Source organism: Accipiter gentilis, chromosome 4 (assembly GCF_929443795.1).
Source record: "Accipiter gentilis chromosome 4, bAccGen1.1, whole genome shotgun sequence".
NCBI lineage: Eukaryota > Metazoa > Chordata > Aves > Accipitriformes > Accipitridae > Astur > Astur gentilis.
In genome coordinates, this window is record NC_064883.1 from 40,332,156 (window position 1) to 40,347,206 (window position 15,051).

General features: G+C 37.9%; 1 protein-coding gene across 13 annotated transcripts in view; it reads left to right on the top strand.

The window, feature by feature from the left end:
* Positions 1 to 15,051, top strand: part of KMT2C (lysine methyltransferase 2C) — a 199,561-nt gene that overhangs the window by 139,185 nt on the left and 45,325 nt on the right. For 10 of the 13 annotated variants that reach the window (XM_049799094.1, XM_049799092.1, XM_049799098.1 and 7 more), the window contains 6 exons: positions 2,796 to 2,861; positions 4,333 to 4,545; positions 8,133 to 8,261; positions 10,138 to 10,257; positions 12,826 to 12,956; positions 14,587 to 14,773. In XM_049799094.1, coding sequence (XP_049655051.1) covers positions 2,796 to 2,861; positions 4,333 to 4,545; positions 8,133 to 8,261; positions 10,138 to 10,257; positions 12,826 to 12,956; positions 14,587 to 14,773 — 846 coding nt within the window. The remainder of the gene's footprint in view (positions 1 to 2,795; positions 2,862 to 4,332; positions 4,546 to 8,132; positions 8,262 to 10,137; positions 10,258 to 12,825; positions 12,957 to 14,586; positions 14,774 to 15,051) is intronic. The other 3 variants (XM_049799095.1, XM_049799101.1, XM_049799104.1) reach the window with 3 other exon arrangements.

Sequence of the window (15,051 nt, forward strand, 5' to 3'; positions counted from 1 at the left end):
CATCCTCTCTCCATCCACATACTCTAGCTTTCTCCTCTCTGTGCCTTTTTTTATTTCTTTGCAGGAGGCAAAGAGACAAGCTCTGCCTAGTTTTCTTTAGCTAGTTACAACCGATCTGGTAACAGTTTCTGAGAGCTGCCTGTGTGTATGTATTCTTCCTGTGGGTCAAGTAAGCATGCCCACAGAGGCGGTGAGGAGTTCATATCACTTACTAATTCAGAAGTGCTCAGTACTGCCAGTGATATACGTATTATGGCTGGCAGCCTCTTGTACGATTTTCATGAAACTGAATTAAATTTTTCTTAATTCTGAAACTTAATTCTATGTACTTTACAAATACAGGATACAAAAGCAACGTAGTACTATATGTTAAAAAATTGACTTTTGAATTTTTTTATTATTTGGCACGTTTATGATGTCAGCTCTTGTGTTCTTACGAGTTACTGTATTTACAAAGAAATCCTTGCATCATGCACACAGTTGTGCAGGCATCCGATAGTGCTCTGTTGGTGTTGTGTTTCTACATCAACAATTTCGCTCTGTCCCGTATGCTGATTTCATTTGTTCCTAGAATTGTTTTTTTTCTCTATAGCCTTACAAATGGCAACCCTTTTCTTTTTGAAACTGTGATTCTTCTCATTGTATTGTATTCTGTGCAATTATTTGTTTTCAGCTAAAGCTACTAAATGCTGTACAATATTCAGCATGTTTAAACCTTTTTGCAAGTAAGCATAATAATTTAGGTTAAATTTCAGATAAGTGCCTCAGAAAGTACTTTTCTGTTCAATTTTTATTTTGTTCCCCTTGAACAGTCTTTCTCTAACAGTACTGTGTTTCTCTGTTATCCATTTTATTGATTTTAATCCTTAATCTGCACTCCAGTTAGCTCCTTTTCTGGAAGTCTGTTTGATACTGTCTTCAAATACGTTTGTTTGTGCAGCTTTTGTGAGTTGGTCTCTGAAGGCCTCACCTCTGTCACCATCAGCTTGTTTATTTGACTATTTCAACTCTGTTCAGTCTGCAAAGCTAAAATTGTTCATAATCTGACCTAGACCGGAAGAATGCTCCCTGTTTGATTTTTATATAAGGATGTCAAATTCCCATTCACAGCTGCCTTTCTGGATGTTTTGTTTACCTTAGATTCCAATTCAATAATTGCTATCTCTGTCTTAAAGCATCTTGTAAATTATAAACAATTAAATGAACAGATGATGTCTTATTCCACTCTGAGTATTTCTTACAATCTGCCTTTTTTCTGTTTCAATTCAGTGCTTTTGAGTATCTTTCATCCTACAGCTTGTCCCATATTTTTTTGTTTCACTCCAGCTCAGTGTCTCTTTCAAAATCTCATTTTCAGTTTATTTTCTTCCTTGTCTTTTCTTTTCATTCTTGTGTATCAGTTTTTCAGTAATTCTCATAGGCTGCTTTCATTTACTAATTGCATGGAGTATTGGTTTTCTGTAGGTTATATCATATACTTTAGTTACACCTTACATAGAACTTTAAAATTACTATAGTTTTTGAAGACAGACTTTCACTTTCCTTAAATTTTTTTATAGGCTTAGAAAGCATCCTGTAGATTTCATATTCGTTATTGTATTTAGCAAGGAGTTTAAGTGTTACTTGGAAGCTTTTGAGCTTTTCCTAATCTTGCGCCCGACTCCCATATTGTGTGTGAGATGGTTAGCGGCAGCACACATGCAGTGGTCTGATATGTCTGAGAAACTCTGAACCTCCCACTGGTGTTTGGCCTCAGCAGTCTCATCTTGTGTGGCAGGGGCAAAGTAAATACTCCAGATGTTTGTCCGAGTCTTAAATTCAGTGTGGATAAGATTTCTAGGCAAAAATAAAAAAGTGTAGATAAACTTATCTATATGGTAGTGCTAACCGTGCCAGACTAACAGTTTTTCTGATTCTAGTTCTCAGTGTTGGCGAGATAGAAGCTTCTAATTTTCACTTTACTTACTCTGTCTACATAATCTCTGTAAAGTCACTACTAATATTAAAAGTCTAGCCTGCACATCACAGGTTAGTGAAGCGTGATTACAGTTATTGTAATTAAGGCAGATGGGAAGAGCATTTCTACCCACAGCAGTAGCATAGTGTTTTAGGACGTTTTGATCATTATTTGTTCAGTCACAGTGTTCCAGCGCTTCCCTGAAGCGCACAAGCTGTAGTTTTAAAATTGACTTTCTGCTGTTCCATTTATGATATTCTTATCTTGAATAAGAATTACCCTATCTAACTTCAACAAATCATGTATCATCTGTTCTCAGATATATCAGCCTTCTCATATGTGTTGTATAAGGCACCTGACAGCATAGACACAGCTAGAATCTTGTGTGTGAAGCTGTCGGAGCGTGCCTGCCCCTCCTTGGGGAGATACGACAGTGGTCGATACCCAATTCACAAAGCCCTCCCATTTTTCACATTTAGGTCAGCAAAACCTGGATGTCGTGACTAGTGTAGAGGTTACTTTCCAATCCAGTAGATTCAGTGTATTCATTTGCCTGTGGTCCATTAGAAAGAGATCATTTACCATCAAGTTCAGTGCTGTTCCAGTGCCATTCTTGGCTCTAGGAAGTTGGAGAACTTCATTTTGTATCAGGCTTGTTTTGTAGTCACATCTTCTGTGACGCTGAGAAGCACCTTATTTTAGAGGTGCTAGCGAATGTTGCCAACAGTATAAATCAGGGAGTTTAACAGAACTGTTTGAAGGAAAATTAACTGATAGTTTCAGTCTAAATCAAGTCACCATTTTTAAAAGTTGAAATTATTTTCCTTATATTTTTCAGTGCCTTCTTTGGACTGTTGTGATTCATCAGTTGGAGCTCAGATTATTTCAAAATCAAAAGAACTAGGTAAAGAACGTAAATGCTTAATCTTTGATCATTTAGCATATTTTAAGGGTATATTTTTACATGAGACAAAAATTCCTTTTTCTGTGATTTTATAACACACAGCATTAACTATCCTTCAGTTACCGCAGCATGCTTTTCATGTTTTTTCCTCATTCTCTCTCCTTTCTTCTCTTTTGCCTGCCATACCTGCACTATAATAATTACTTTAAATTATGCTTTGATCTTGCAGACTTAGTTGCTTGTCTTAATATTAGCGGCGATAACACAGTGGGGCTGAGTCAAGCATGTACACAAATGTTTACAGGCTCAAGCTGTAGGAAGGCACAACTTCTTTGTGTTGGTCTGGTTTGTGCTAGGAATCTGTAATCTTGACAAGCCTACTCACAAGTCACTTTTTATAATGATAGTACCTAACAGCTTCCATTATGTCAGGACAGCTTCCATCATGTCCAAATTTTTTTTCCATTTAATACCAGACAAATGTAGTTCTGAGAGAAGGTTGTCCCCTCAGATCTTCAATCTGAAAAAGAGTATGCAATTTTTTTAAAGCAAACACTTTTTTTAGTTCAACGTAAGAAAACAGTCATCTGGGAAGTATTGTGTTCAGAACCAGCTGTGTTTTGAGGTGTGAGATGTTACGTAAGAAAATATTTGTAGTTAAACGGAACAAACGTTATGATGTTTATATGTTTTCAAAAACTGTGTGATCAAATAATTATTTAATTGGCTCCAAAGAGCAGAAACATCATTGCAAGCCTCTTCATTATTTGGTAATTCCCTGAAAGTTCCCAAAGCTCCACTTACAGGGCCCCAGCACAGGTGACAGCGCATTTCTATGCGGTGAATTAAGAAATGTTAGAGTTTATTGGTAGACTCAATTGTCATGTAACAGCTTGAGGAGGAAGCAGTCTTGCAGGTCTTGGGAGACTTGGGTTCTGCCCACAATTTTCAATTTGATCTTGAGCAGCTCACTTGATACAACTCGGTTTTTGTCTGCCTATAAAATAGGGCTAATAACTTGCCTGAGTTACCAAGAGTTCTGGGAGGCTTAAGGTCATTAATAAATGAAGGTACAGTGCTGAGGGCTGGATGAGGGCCTTTGCCGATAAGCAGCAGGGACCCAAAGAAAGACTTGCGCAGTTTTCTGTGAGTGCCAGGGATACAGAAATACCCTGCAAAGCACCAGTTTGCGTAATGAAATTGTTCTTTCTAATGAGTCCTTGATGTAAGTTGTTTGGTAGCAATATAATGGATTGTTGCTGGATTTGACATCAGACTCTTAATTATAAAATTGTAACTGTAATGCATACGACAGTATGGAATATCTCTGTTTTATTTATACCAATTTCCTCACTTGTGAATCAGCTCCATACATGTGGATTATTAACTCTTAAAAGTGCTATTCCTAAAATCTAAGACTTGTAAATTACAGAGTTTTATATTGTTATTATGATTCATTTAACTTTTATAGACCCACCGAAGACATACACCCAGGATGGAGTCTGCTTGACAGAATCCGGCCTGTCTCAGTTACAGAGCCTAACTGTTACAGTACCGAGAAGAAAACGGACCAAACCAAAGCTTAAACTGAAGATAATAAATCAGAACAGTGTGGCTGTGCTTCAGACACCCCCAGATGCCCAGTCAGAACACTCAAGAGATGGGGAGATGGATGACAGTAGAGGTAGCAGTCTACTTTTGGCATGTCTTGTATCTTGGAGTGTTGCAGTACATGCGTGTATTGCAAATATCCCTGGGAGTTTTTATTATACTGTTACTCATATGTTCTGTACAGAATGCTTTATGGAAATCACTTGAACAATAGTCATAGCTCTTTGTTGTCCATTTCAGGGATTTTTCTTGTTGTTAGTTCTGTTCATGGGTCATCCATCCTATAGGAGACTCATCTTTATAAGGCTGGCAACACTGGAAATACAAGTTGCCTTTTTGCCTAGTCCTTGGGTTACCTGTGTGAAATACTGTGCACTCAACTGAGTACAAGTATATTTTAAGGCTCTGAAATTTAGTGCAAACGCTCTTTCAAAGTGGTAACATTGGCTCAGCAAAGCAACATTTGGATCACTGTAAAGCTGGTACTTAAAACAAAGGGGAAAGTGAAGTAAAAAGCTCTTCGCTGAAAGTATTTCTTTCTTCTGAAAGAATAAGTTGGGCTGACTTGACAGTTCAAGGAGAAAAATAATTTCCTTGTATTTCTGAGATGAAATGAATGTTTTGTTTGTCCTCATCTCCAAAGGAGAATTTAAGACAGAATTTGAGTTTGGAAGCGAGTTCTGCGTGTTGCTCTAGTTCAAGTAGGTGATGCTGCGTGTATTGTCGTACCAAAGGATTTCAGGTTCCAGGATGGGGTATCCGTGTAGTATGGAGGGAGGGGAAGATTTAACTGTTTTTCTGGCCTCCACGGATGATGAGAGGTGAAGGGATCTGGGCTAACACTTGCCTACCCAAACACATCCCTGTGTATGGGGATGACATTTCAGTCAATGGGAGAAGCCCTTGGGAGAGCTTCCACCGCAAGTCTAGGCATGGTGCAAAGATCCATGTGTCTCAGGGCCACCAGCACTTGTTTCATCTGCTTCCCTCACAGCTGACCAAGCACAGCAGCCCCAGCCAGAGGAGACTGAAGGTGGGAGACGAGAGAGGGAAAAGCATGTGGGAGCAGCGAGCCTCACTCTTCAGATCCCCAGTCTTCAATACTAGAAACAGCAGCCAGCATGGTGCAATACCATTCTCCTGTCCTCTTTGCCATGGTCTGGCTGTACATCCTGATAAGTGTTGGTAGAATAGGTGTTAATCTGTGGCCTGGGGAAGAGTTTACTTAAATGGCAGATGTGAAAGTCATTCTGTTAGTCCTGTTAAGAGAGTGTCTGTTAGAGAGGAATATAGGCACCCCACCTCACCACAATCTAAAGTGCTTTCTGTTCATGCAACTGTTGCCTCCTTGTTAATCAGATTAAAGGTTGTAAGAAGCTTTTTTTAGATACAGAGTGTACTTAAGATAACTGGGTAGTTTAACCATCAGGGCAGTTTCACTGTTAAATTGTTGATAGAAGTATTGTTCCTGCTGTTTGACTAGCACATTCTTACTGTCTGCTGTTGACTAGAAGTGTCTTTTTTTTTTATAATCGCTTCCCTTTATTTGTTTATAACCTTCAAAACAGTTAACTAGTTATTTTTCTTTCATTTCCTTCAGTATTCACAGGGTTTAGTAGATTATCCTAGTGTTACACTGACTCTTAAATTTCATCTCGTATCATATAGTCGATCAGATGGGTTGCTGAAAGCAAAAAAGCTCTTGATTTTGGTTTGAAGGCATCAAGATAGAGAATTAACCACTTCCCTTGTTGTTCTTTTTCAGTGGTTAATCATCTTTACTTTCACAAATGGTGTGCCTGTTTTCTATATAACTTTGTCTAACTTCATTATCTGCTTGTTGGCTTTTTATAGGTATCCCTTTTCAATTAGATAACAAGATACATAAATGTAACAGCAGAGTATGAAAGGGAGAGCCAAAGCTTCCACAGTCTTTAATTTCATTTCTAATTGCCTTTCGATGCCTTTTTGAGAGTTAGAGCACATTCATATATGTGACAGTACAGCACAGCATGTACATGGTACATTGGCTGGATTTCCTGGAAGCTCTACATGTGTTCTGTTGAGTGGATCAGTGCCTGTTCTCTGAACGTCTGAAATTTTTGTATGAGCATCAGGATGAATAAAGCTGTGCCACAGCTTTGATTGGAGCAACATAGTATAGTAATTCCAGCCAAACAGGAATAACCCTTACTTTGACTCTAAAGTTCCAGGTGGAAAAAAGAGACTGTATCTGAGAAAACTGAGCTCGTAGTAATTTTGTTACCATCTCATCTATAGGCTTTCATCAGATAGGGCATTTCATCAGGTGTTGCAGATTTTAAAGTCCACTTGAAAGTTCAGCTTGCTTTGGGAGCTTTAATTGATTGCTTTGGTAGACTTAATGTGGCTCTTCTGCTACTATTTATAGAGCTATGTTTTGTAAGTAGATGGGAAGGACCACCATGGGGTTTACCATTAGGCATACTGCTTTGTGTAGCAGGACTTACTAGCACTCAAGCAGGTTTCTCTTCTGCCAGAAGTGGACTACCTTGTAAAGAGGGCTCACCCGTGCACTTACAGGGAGGGGGGAATTGTCTGTGGTAGTCAGTGGGGACTGCCTTTGCCAAGCCAGCAGCTTTGTTGGCAGAACTCAGAAAAGTCATCATTGGTGGGGAAGTCTGGTCCATGATCCAGCCTGTGAAAGAGCAAGGGTTGTAGTTCTACCACAGCAGAAGTGGTATGAAAGAGTCCAGCTTTGTCTAACAGTATTTCTCCTTCTTAAAACTGCATGCAGTTTTAGACCGTATAGAATTATACACCTAAATCCAAAGCAGGGAGTCAGAATTCCAGTATCTTTTCAGAGGCGAGAGTATATTTAATGTTTCAAAAGCTTTACAATAAAATGAAGATGTAAGGTCATTATCATATTGACATTTGGGTGATATCAGAAACAGAATTAACTCCCTCTCTCTTCAACACCAAAGGCTTTTTAATGCCGTCATATTTTACATCCGTTTCTACCCTGCTTTCCCACAGAATATAAACTCTAACTCAAAATTACAGTCTTCATCTTCAAGGCTAAGTAATTCCTTTGGGCTGAATTTTCTATTATATAAGTCAAATTCCTCTCCATAGATAAGTTTGCTTTCAGTCAGTCGCACAGCTTCAAGTCAAGAACCCTCTAAACTAAGAGTCATTAAACATTACCTTCCAAGTGCAGGCTGCAGGTTTTCAGTCTGTCTTCTCAATAAAAAAAAAGCCCCACCAAACAAAACTTAGGAGGACAGTAAACAAAACAAAGTATATCTTGCATGATAAATTGTATCCATATTCCTTGATGCATGGCTAGAAATTGCTCAGACACTTAGAAAATGCGATAGCACAGGCTTCTGAAAGGGGCACCAAAAAGATTTCTCAGATTCACATATAGTAACTATAGCATTTATTCTCTGGTTTTGCGAAGACATCATCTCACAGCAAATGTATGTATATACTGGGTTTTTGTGTACAGATAGGGTGGGTTTCCCAAAAGTCTTTAGAGAGCACGAGTATCTGTCATCCTTTTGAAAAATCTGTCATTCTCAATCAGTTTCTCAGAAATGAGTCAGATGTAGAAATTTTGGAAAAATACCTTCTTTCCCTTTTCCAGTTAAAGTTACCATTGCATCTTTTCTGCAGAAGGTGATCTTATGGATTGCGATGGAAAATCAGATTCCAGCCCAGAACGGGAAGCTGTGGATGATGATACCAAAGTGGCAGAAGGAGCTGATGGGATTAAAAAAAGGAAGCGAAAACCATATAGACCTGGTAGGATACAATAATTTATGTAATTGTGTGTCCCTTCTTTAACACTTTTTTTTCCTGTATAATCTAAAATAATTAGAAAACAGTATGAGATGCTGAAGTATTCTACTACTGATTGTTGATTTTAGATTTTTTTTTCCCTGTTCAATTCAAAATTTTTAGTCTTTTTATTAAAATACATTTCCAAAGGTTGCTGCTCAGCAGTACACCCATTTCTTAGTATGCTGTCAATTATTGGTTAGTAGTTCAAATCTACACCTTGTATTGATTCTTAACTTGATAGGAAAATGTACTGTATTTACATAATTGATGAAGGCCACGTTTTTTGTGTGTGTCTAAGTATATATATCAGGCAATATCTGCACTTCAGAGAACTTTTTGCAGGTATCTTATTTTCTGAAATACTTGGTAAGCGTAATTTACTAAATATTTGCAGGTGACTTCTGGCAGTGAATTTTAATGAATTCAGTTATTGGTTTAATTAATTTATTTTAATTCATTAGTGCAGTCAACTCTTATCTTGACTGTGGATTAACTGTGTCCTGGGTGCAGAAACACTTGAGGTGTCTCCAGGCAGAAAAAGCTAGAGGTACCTAAGTGACTCCATAGGAAGTGGCTCTGATTCATTAGGGCTAAAACTGAACCCAAGATAATAAGCTCCGCTGAGACACTGCCTGGCTTTTCGGAAGAGCCCCTGTATCACATACTTCGGTATGTCTCAGAATCTGTGTTAATGTGTTGGTTTTGTGTTTCATTATGCGGCCTCCCACTACTGTGGATAAGACATTGTAGTCTTTGCAGTCACAAATACTCTTTTCACCAGTCACACCCATCCTGCTTGCTGTAACAGGCCATATCCTCTGATTATGAAGATAGTAGGGGAGGAGAACAGAGGCAATGAAATGCTTGAGGAGGTGAAGGCAAGGAATACAGTGAAGGAAGGAAAGGAAGCAGGAGTTACAACATGGTCCACTTTCTCTTGCTTCTCTCTCAGTAGCTAAACAAATCTCTACCACGTTTTACCCTCCCCTCATCGTTTCCCACACTGCTGAATAAGAGCCCTGTCTCAGCAGGTCGTGCCCATGTGTATATTGCCTTCCTTCATGGGCCCACCCTGGGGAGATGGTGGTACAAACCCGCATCACTAAACAGAGATTTCCTTTTTCTCTACAAGTAATGTACCTCAACAAGCCATTTATTTCTACTGCTGGCTCCTCAAGAGAAGAGAGTTTTGTTTGCTTGGTGTGGTTTTGGATCATCAGTTGAGCACCCATCTAATCGTTTTCTGCAGCCAACAATTGCCCTGATAAATGAAACAAACCTGAATCTGATGCATGTACATACATACACACCAACTGTAAAGGATCCAGGAGCGCTGCAGTCAATCTTTAGTGAAGGATTCTGGAGTTTCAGGCAGTATGGTGTTGATTAATTATATTTTTATTTTTGTGATATGTCCTTCTCTAGTACCATCAGGTGTGGTCTCTAGAGCAATTTGTAGAGGTTTTTTATGGTCCTTTAAGGTTCTTTAATAGGTTTCATTTGGTAGATTGATTTCTAATTCTAGCAATCCATCAGCTTGCCAAAGGAGGGGAAACCCAACATCTGAAAGTTGCCAGGTTTGGTGATTTGAACTTCTTGTGGATGTTTTACAGTCCTAAAATTCTGATCCTTTTTGATACTTACATATACCCACCGAGACATTAGAATTCCGAAATGTTTCGTGAAATTCTGAATGAAAACTCCTTAAGTATCTCAGATTCATTCTCAGACCTCCACAGATGCAGTAGTCCCCTTTACCTGCAGAATAATTTTGGCTCTCATTCTTACTTTGAAACACAGTTTTAATCAATATACTGAATTTTTGCTTCCTTGTTAGGTATTGGTGGATTTATGGTACGTCAGAGAAGTCGTACGGGGCAGGGAAAGACTAAAAGATCGCTCTCCAGGAAAGATTCTTCTGGATCTGTTTCTGAGCAGTTGCCTGGCAGAGATGAAGGTAAGTGCAGAAACTTGTTTTTAATTTTTTGTTCATGCTTAATGCAATGAAAATAATGCAACTCATTAACATACAGATCTTTCTAGAGATGTGCTACAAAGGAAAAAGGTCTTTGTGTTTGTCATGATGACTTTATTAATTCAACTGAAAATACTCATTCCTGCATACTTAGAATTTCAGCAGAACCCATGATTTACAAAGAAACTGAAGCAATGAATTGCAGGCTATTGAGAGAGATTTAAAATAGTGAGGTTTGTAGGGACTGCTGTATTGTGTCAGAACTCTGTTTAGCCTAGCTTTGACCAGCAGAAGACAGAAAAAAGTGTAAAAAATGAGGTAAGTTTAGAGCAATCCTCTTTCTGGTACACCTTCCTCCAGATGTTTTCCTGATCCAGAGTTGTCTTCTGGACCATCAGTTTTAATACTCGTCAGCGTTCCACAAATGTGTCTGATATTTTTAAGTATCTGTTTATGCTCTGGAAAACCCTATGTTAGTGCGTTCAACGATATGCTATTGTTGCATAAAGAAATAATTCCTTCTTATTTTAAACTGGATATCTGAGAGTTTCATAAGCTACACTTGGACTTTGTTATGAAAAACGATTTTTTAAAAAATCATTCTATATTAATTTGTAATACAGAAAGATTTTCTTGACGTGTGTCATATTCCCCCATCAGTTGTCTTTTTCCAGGGCTGAAGAATCGTACTCTGGTCTCTCTTCTCATAGCAAAGCCATTTTAATGCATCTGACACGGTAGTACTTGGTAGATTGGGCACCTAACAAGAAGTCAGATTTTGTTTATGGGCCTTGTTCTCTTGCTTGCTGTGTGTGATTAGACTAAATTATTTCATCCATCTGGATTTGTTCACACTACCTAATCTAGAAAATACTGAGGTATCATTAAGTTGAGCTGGGGAATATGTTTAGTTCAGAGCCTGTTTCCTATAAAGTCAGTAGAAAGAGGCTTCTAAAGGGTGGCTGATACCATCTCAGTTAAAAGACTCTGGCCTTTGATTTCTGCTGTTTCTCTCCTGTCTGTTTAGCTATCGTGTTTTTAACCTTTCTAGAGCCAGATCAGTCTCTTGCTATATATTTGTACAACGTGGTGGAGACTGGATCTTTACCACAGCATCCAGGCAGTATTAAAAACTAAGTTAAATGTTGCCCTTGCTTGCATTTGTAGAACTACTTTGTGAAGCCAACAATTGTTTCTTTTACCAGTGCAACCCAGTATTCTAGCTATTCAAATACAATGCTTGCTTTCTCTTTAATATTAGTGTTATAGCTGTGTTTTTCTGCTTTGTAAATATTCATTCAGTGTAGTATACTACATTGTGTCAGGTAGTGTTGAAAATTTTGCTTTAAAGTTGTTCATTTCTGTAGGGATCAGCTCCTTTAAGTAAAAAAAAAAAAAAAAAAAAAAAAAAAAAATTGGCTAAAAAGTCAATTCCCCATTTGGGGTAACAGTACAATGCATATTGTTAAAAACCGGTATTCTTGAACAAGTATTCTTCAATTAAAAGTTTGAGCTTCTTTTTGTCTGCTCAGGCACAATTGCTTGTTAAGAAAAAAATAACTCAGAAAATCTTTATATGTTTTAAATCATTGTAGCTTGCTGAGAGCCTGCTTCTCAGCTGCCAGTACTCATCAGCTTTACCAAGTGTTTTGCTACTCTTGCCATGTTCCACCCTCTTTCTCTGCAAAAGCTCACTCAAACAATGCAGAGGTCACAGCGTTGGTGAGCCTCATTCTACTCACTGTCCTCTGAATATGGTACAAGAGATTACTGCAGTACAAAGCATAGCTGATTTTACTACCACAATAATATAGTTTCTTAAATAACTTCCCAGGGTCATTAACTTCATGTAATTAGCTTTGGCAAGACGGATGTAGCAGGACTTAGAAAGTTCTGCTTTTACCTGTGGTGTTTTCCCTGGTTGGTTGAAATAAAGTACGGAATGACTGATGAGCACTGTGTGCTTTTGTGTTTATTAGAAAAAAAAGTGCCACTTTGGAATATGATACCTGAATAAATGTGTAATTTTTCTTGAAGGGCTTCTTTATCGATTTCTTTTTCTGGCCTGTTTATTATTTATATGACAGTTTTTTCTTGGATTTAAAAAAGATGGTTTTTAATTTGAGAAGAAGTAGTGTATAAAACGGAAGGTGATTAAAGTGTAACTGTCCATGACTTTGGAGATACTACTTCAGTGGAATTATCTTTCAAATACCTGGTTGAGTAACACCCATAATTTCTCTCAAATTACCAGATTTTTAGGTGGCTTGGAGATAAAGTTAAAGGTCTGTCTTCAGCCAGCGAGGTACAACAAGGTAGTGAGTGATGTGACTAGTATCACATACAGTATTTCTTACTGCCAGAGCCCAGATGCTCAGGTGGCAGTTCACAGCTGGCTAGATAAAAGCCACCTTTAGAATACATCTAGAGTGATACTCAATAAAACCATGCATCCAGATAGGTAGCAATATGTGTTAGGTATGCTGCCACTGTACCTTTAGAGCAAGATACTGAGTATTTTATTTATTTGTGTCTGAATATTACTTTTAGGTTGGACAGAACAGCTGCCAGACACTCCAGTTGAGGAGTCTACCCCAGCTTCTGAAAGTACTGAGAAAATAAAAAAGCGTTACAGAAAAAAGAAAAATAAACTTGAAGAAACCTTTCCTGTCTACTTGCAGGTAAAGCTATTGTAGACTTCTTGTGTAAATCCATTTAAAAAACTGATCTTTGTGTGTTGATTCATAGTTCATTCAAACCACTAAGGTTTCTTTTCCGATTCCCAATTTATCATTCAAATTAAACGGGTTTTCTGTAAAGAATGTTCATAAGTTTGCACAGAAGGCTGTATATTACGTTAAATCTCCAGTCCTCTGGTGTTATTTCTCAATGTATAGATCTCTACTTGTTCTGATAGGGTTGGGGGTGCAGGGAAAGAAGCCTTTCTTTTCTCTCTGAACTGACACATGACATTTTCAGCACTCGACTCTGTAGGACATCTTAGCCTGATGAAGACATTTCCTCAAGATACTGGTTTTTCTTTTCAGAGGATTACAGAACATGATTTGATAGGGGAAACTTGTTTTCCTACAGTTTTGTGGTTTTATATGCCCCGCAGCTCTCTACCACAATAATCGCTGTTCTTTCCCTGCCATTAATTCTGTGATGTCCCTAGCAGGTAAGAGGTAGCAGTCATGGATAATACCCAGGATACTAATGGTGATTGAGCAACTTACCTACCGTCAACCAGTTTATAAACTGACTCGTTCATATATGTCTCTCACTGAGAACATTATTTGGTTTGGTCTTCTGCTCAGCCACCCTTTTCATGAAAGCCTTATTATCTTGTAGATGTTCACGAAACTTCATGACATAGACTATATTGGGATTGAAAGCAAAGAATTGACAGATAAGCAGAACAATCTGTCTAAAAATAACTTGTATTTCGTAAGTGGGGAATGGAGTTAGGAAGAAAATAAGCAATATTTCCTTTGGATTAATGAGGATAAATATTTTTTTCTTAATGCATGTTTTACTCCTGTAGAACGTGCAATATTCTTAGATTCTTCTTTTGCTCATCTTGGAATAATTGATACTGAAAAATCTATATTTTTAGCAGCTGTGTCCTAAATCAAGATTTTAAAGACTACATGAAAACAGAAAAAGTTCTTACATAATGAATAAAAATTGGCTTGAAAATTTGTTAGGTTGTTATCAAATTGCTGAGTACTCAGGCTTAAGCTACATAATATTTTAAAAGATAACTAATGCAAGTTAAACATCTTCAGGTGTTTTGTTACTGCAGTTTGACGTTAGGATGATTTTGTGCTAACTGAAACACAGTGTATTGTCAGTCCAGAATTTGGACCACAGTGCGCTTGCATGTTTTCCATAAAATTCTTTTGTGGCCTTGACCAAGTTGCCCAGTAGTGTTCCCCTTGTTCAGCTGTCCTTTTTATGTGAAGAGAAATATTGTAAATACTGAAAAACTTGTGATGTATAATAACACTGTATTGGTACACTGTCTGTGCCACATATACATAAGGTGACTATAGGTTTTCTGTATAATTTAAGGTGTACATTTAACCATAAAATGGTAATAATGTAGCTGCCTCAGCTAAGTTGTATCCACTGTATCCATGCCTCATAGCCTGCAAGAGATGGTGCCATACTGGAAGGCATGTGAGACTTGAGACTATGTTTTTGTATTTCTAGTAATCTTTGGCTTTTAATTTTAACTTTGGCATTTAACAAACTTTTTCAGTAGATACAGTGTTCTTCCTACATTGAATCATTTTGTCGTCTTTGCAGGAAGCTTTCTTTGGGAAAGACCTACTAGATACCAGTAGACAAAATAAGATGAGCCTAGATAATTTGCCTGAAGAATCACTTCCACTCTCATGTAAAACAAATCTGACCACCAGTTTCCTGGATCCTTCATCTGACCCGCTTCTTAGCTCAACCTCCACTCCAGCTCAGGCAAAACTGGGACCTCAAGGTATACAAAGCTAAAGTTAGTGATAATTCAGTAGTTTGATTTTGTGGTTGCAACTGGGGCTTTTCCACTCTCTTTTCCACTTTTCTCACAATGTTTATCTGATGTATTTTCAACATTCTGAATATTAACTGTCCTTGTGAGGTTAAGTTACATTGATAATCAGGGATATTGAGCTTCAGGGCTCCAGATGTTTCAGAAAGAGCAGTGGATGGCACAACAGTTGGCACTTAATGCAAATCTGAAACTCCTTGACTGTAACATCTATGTCTATAAAATTA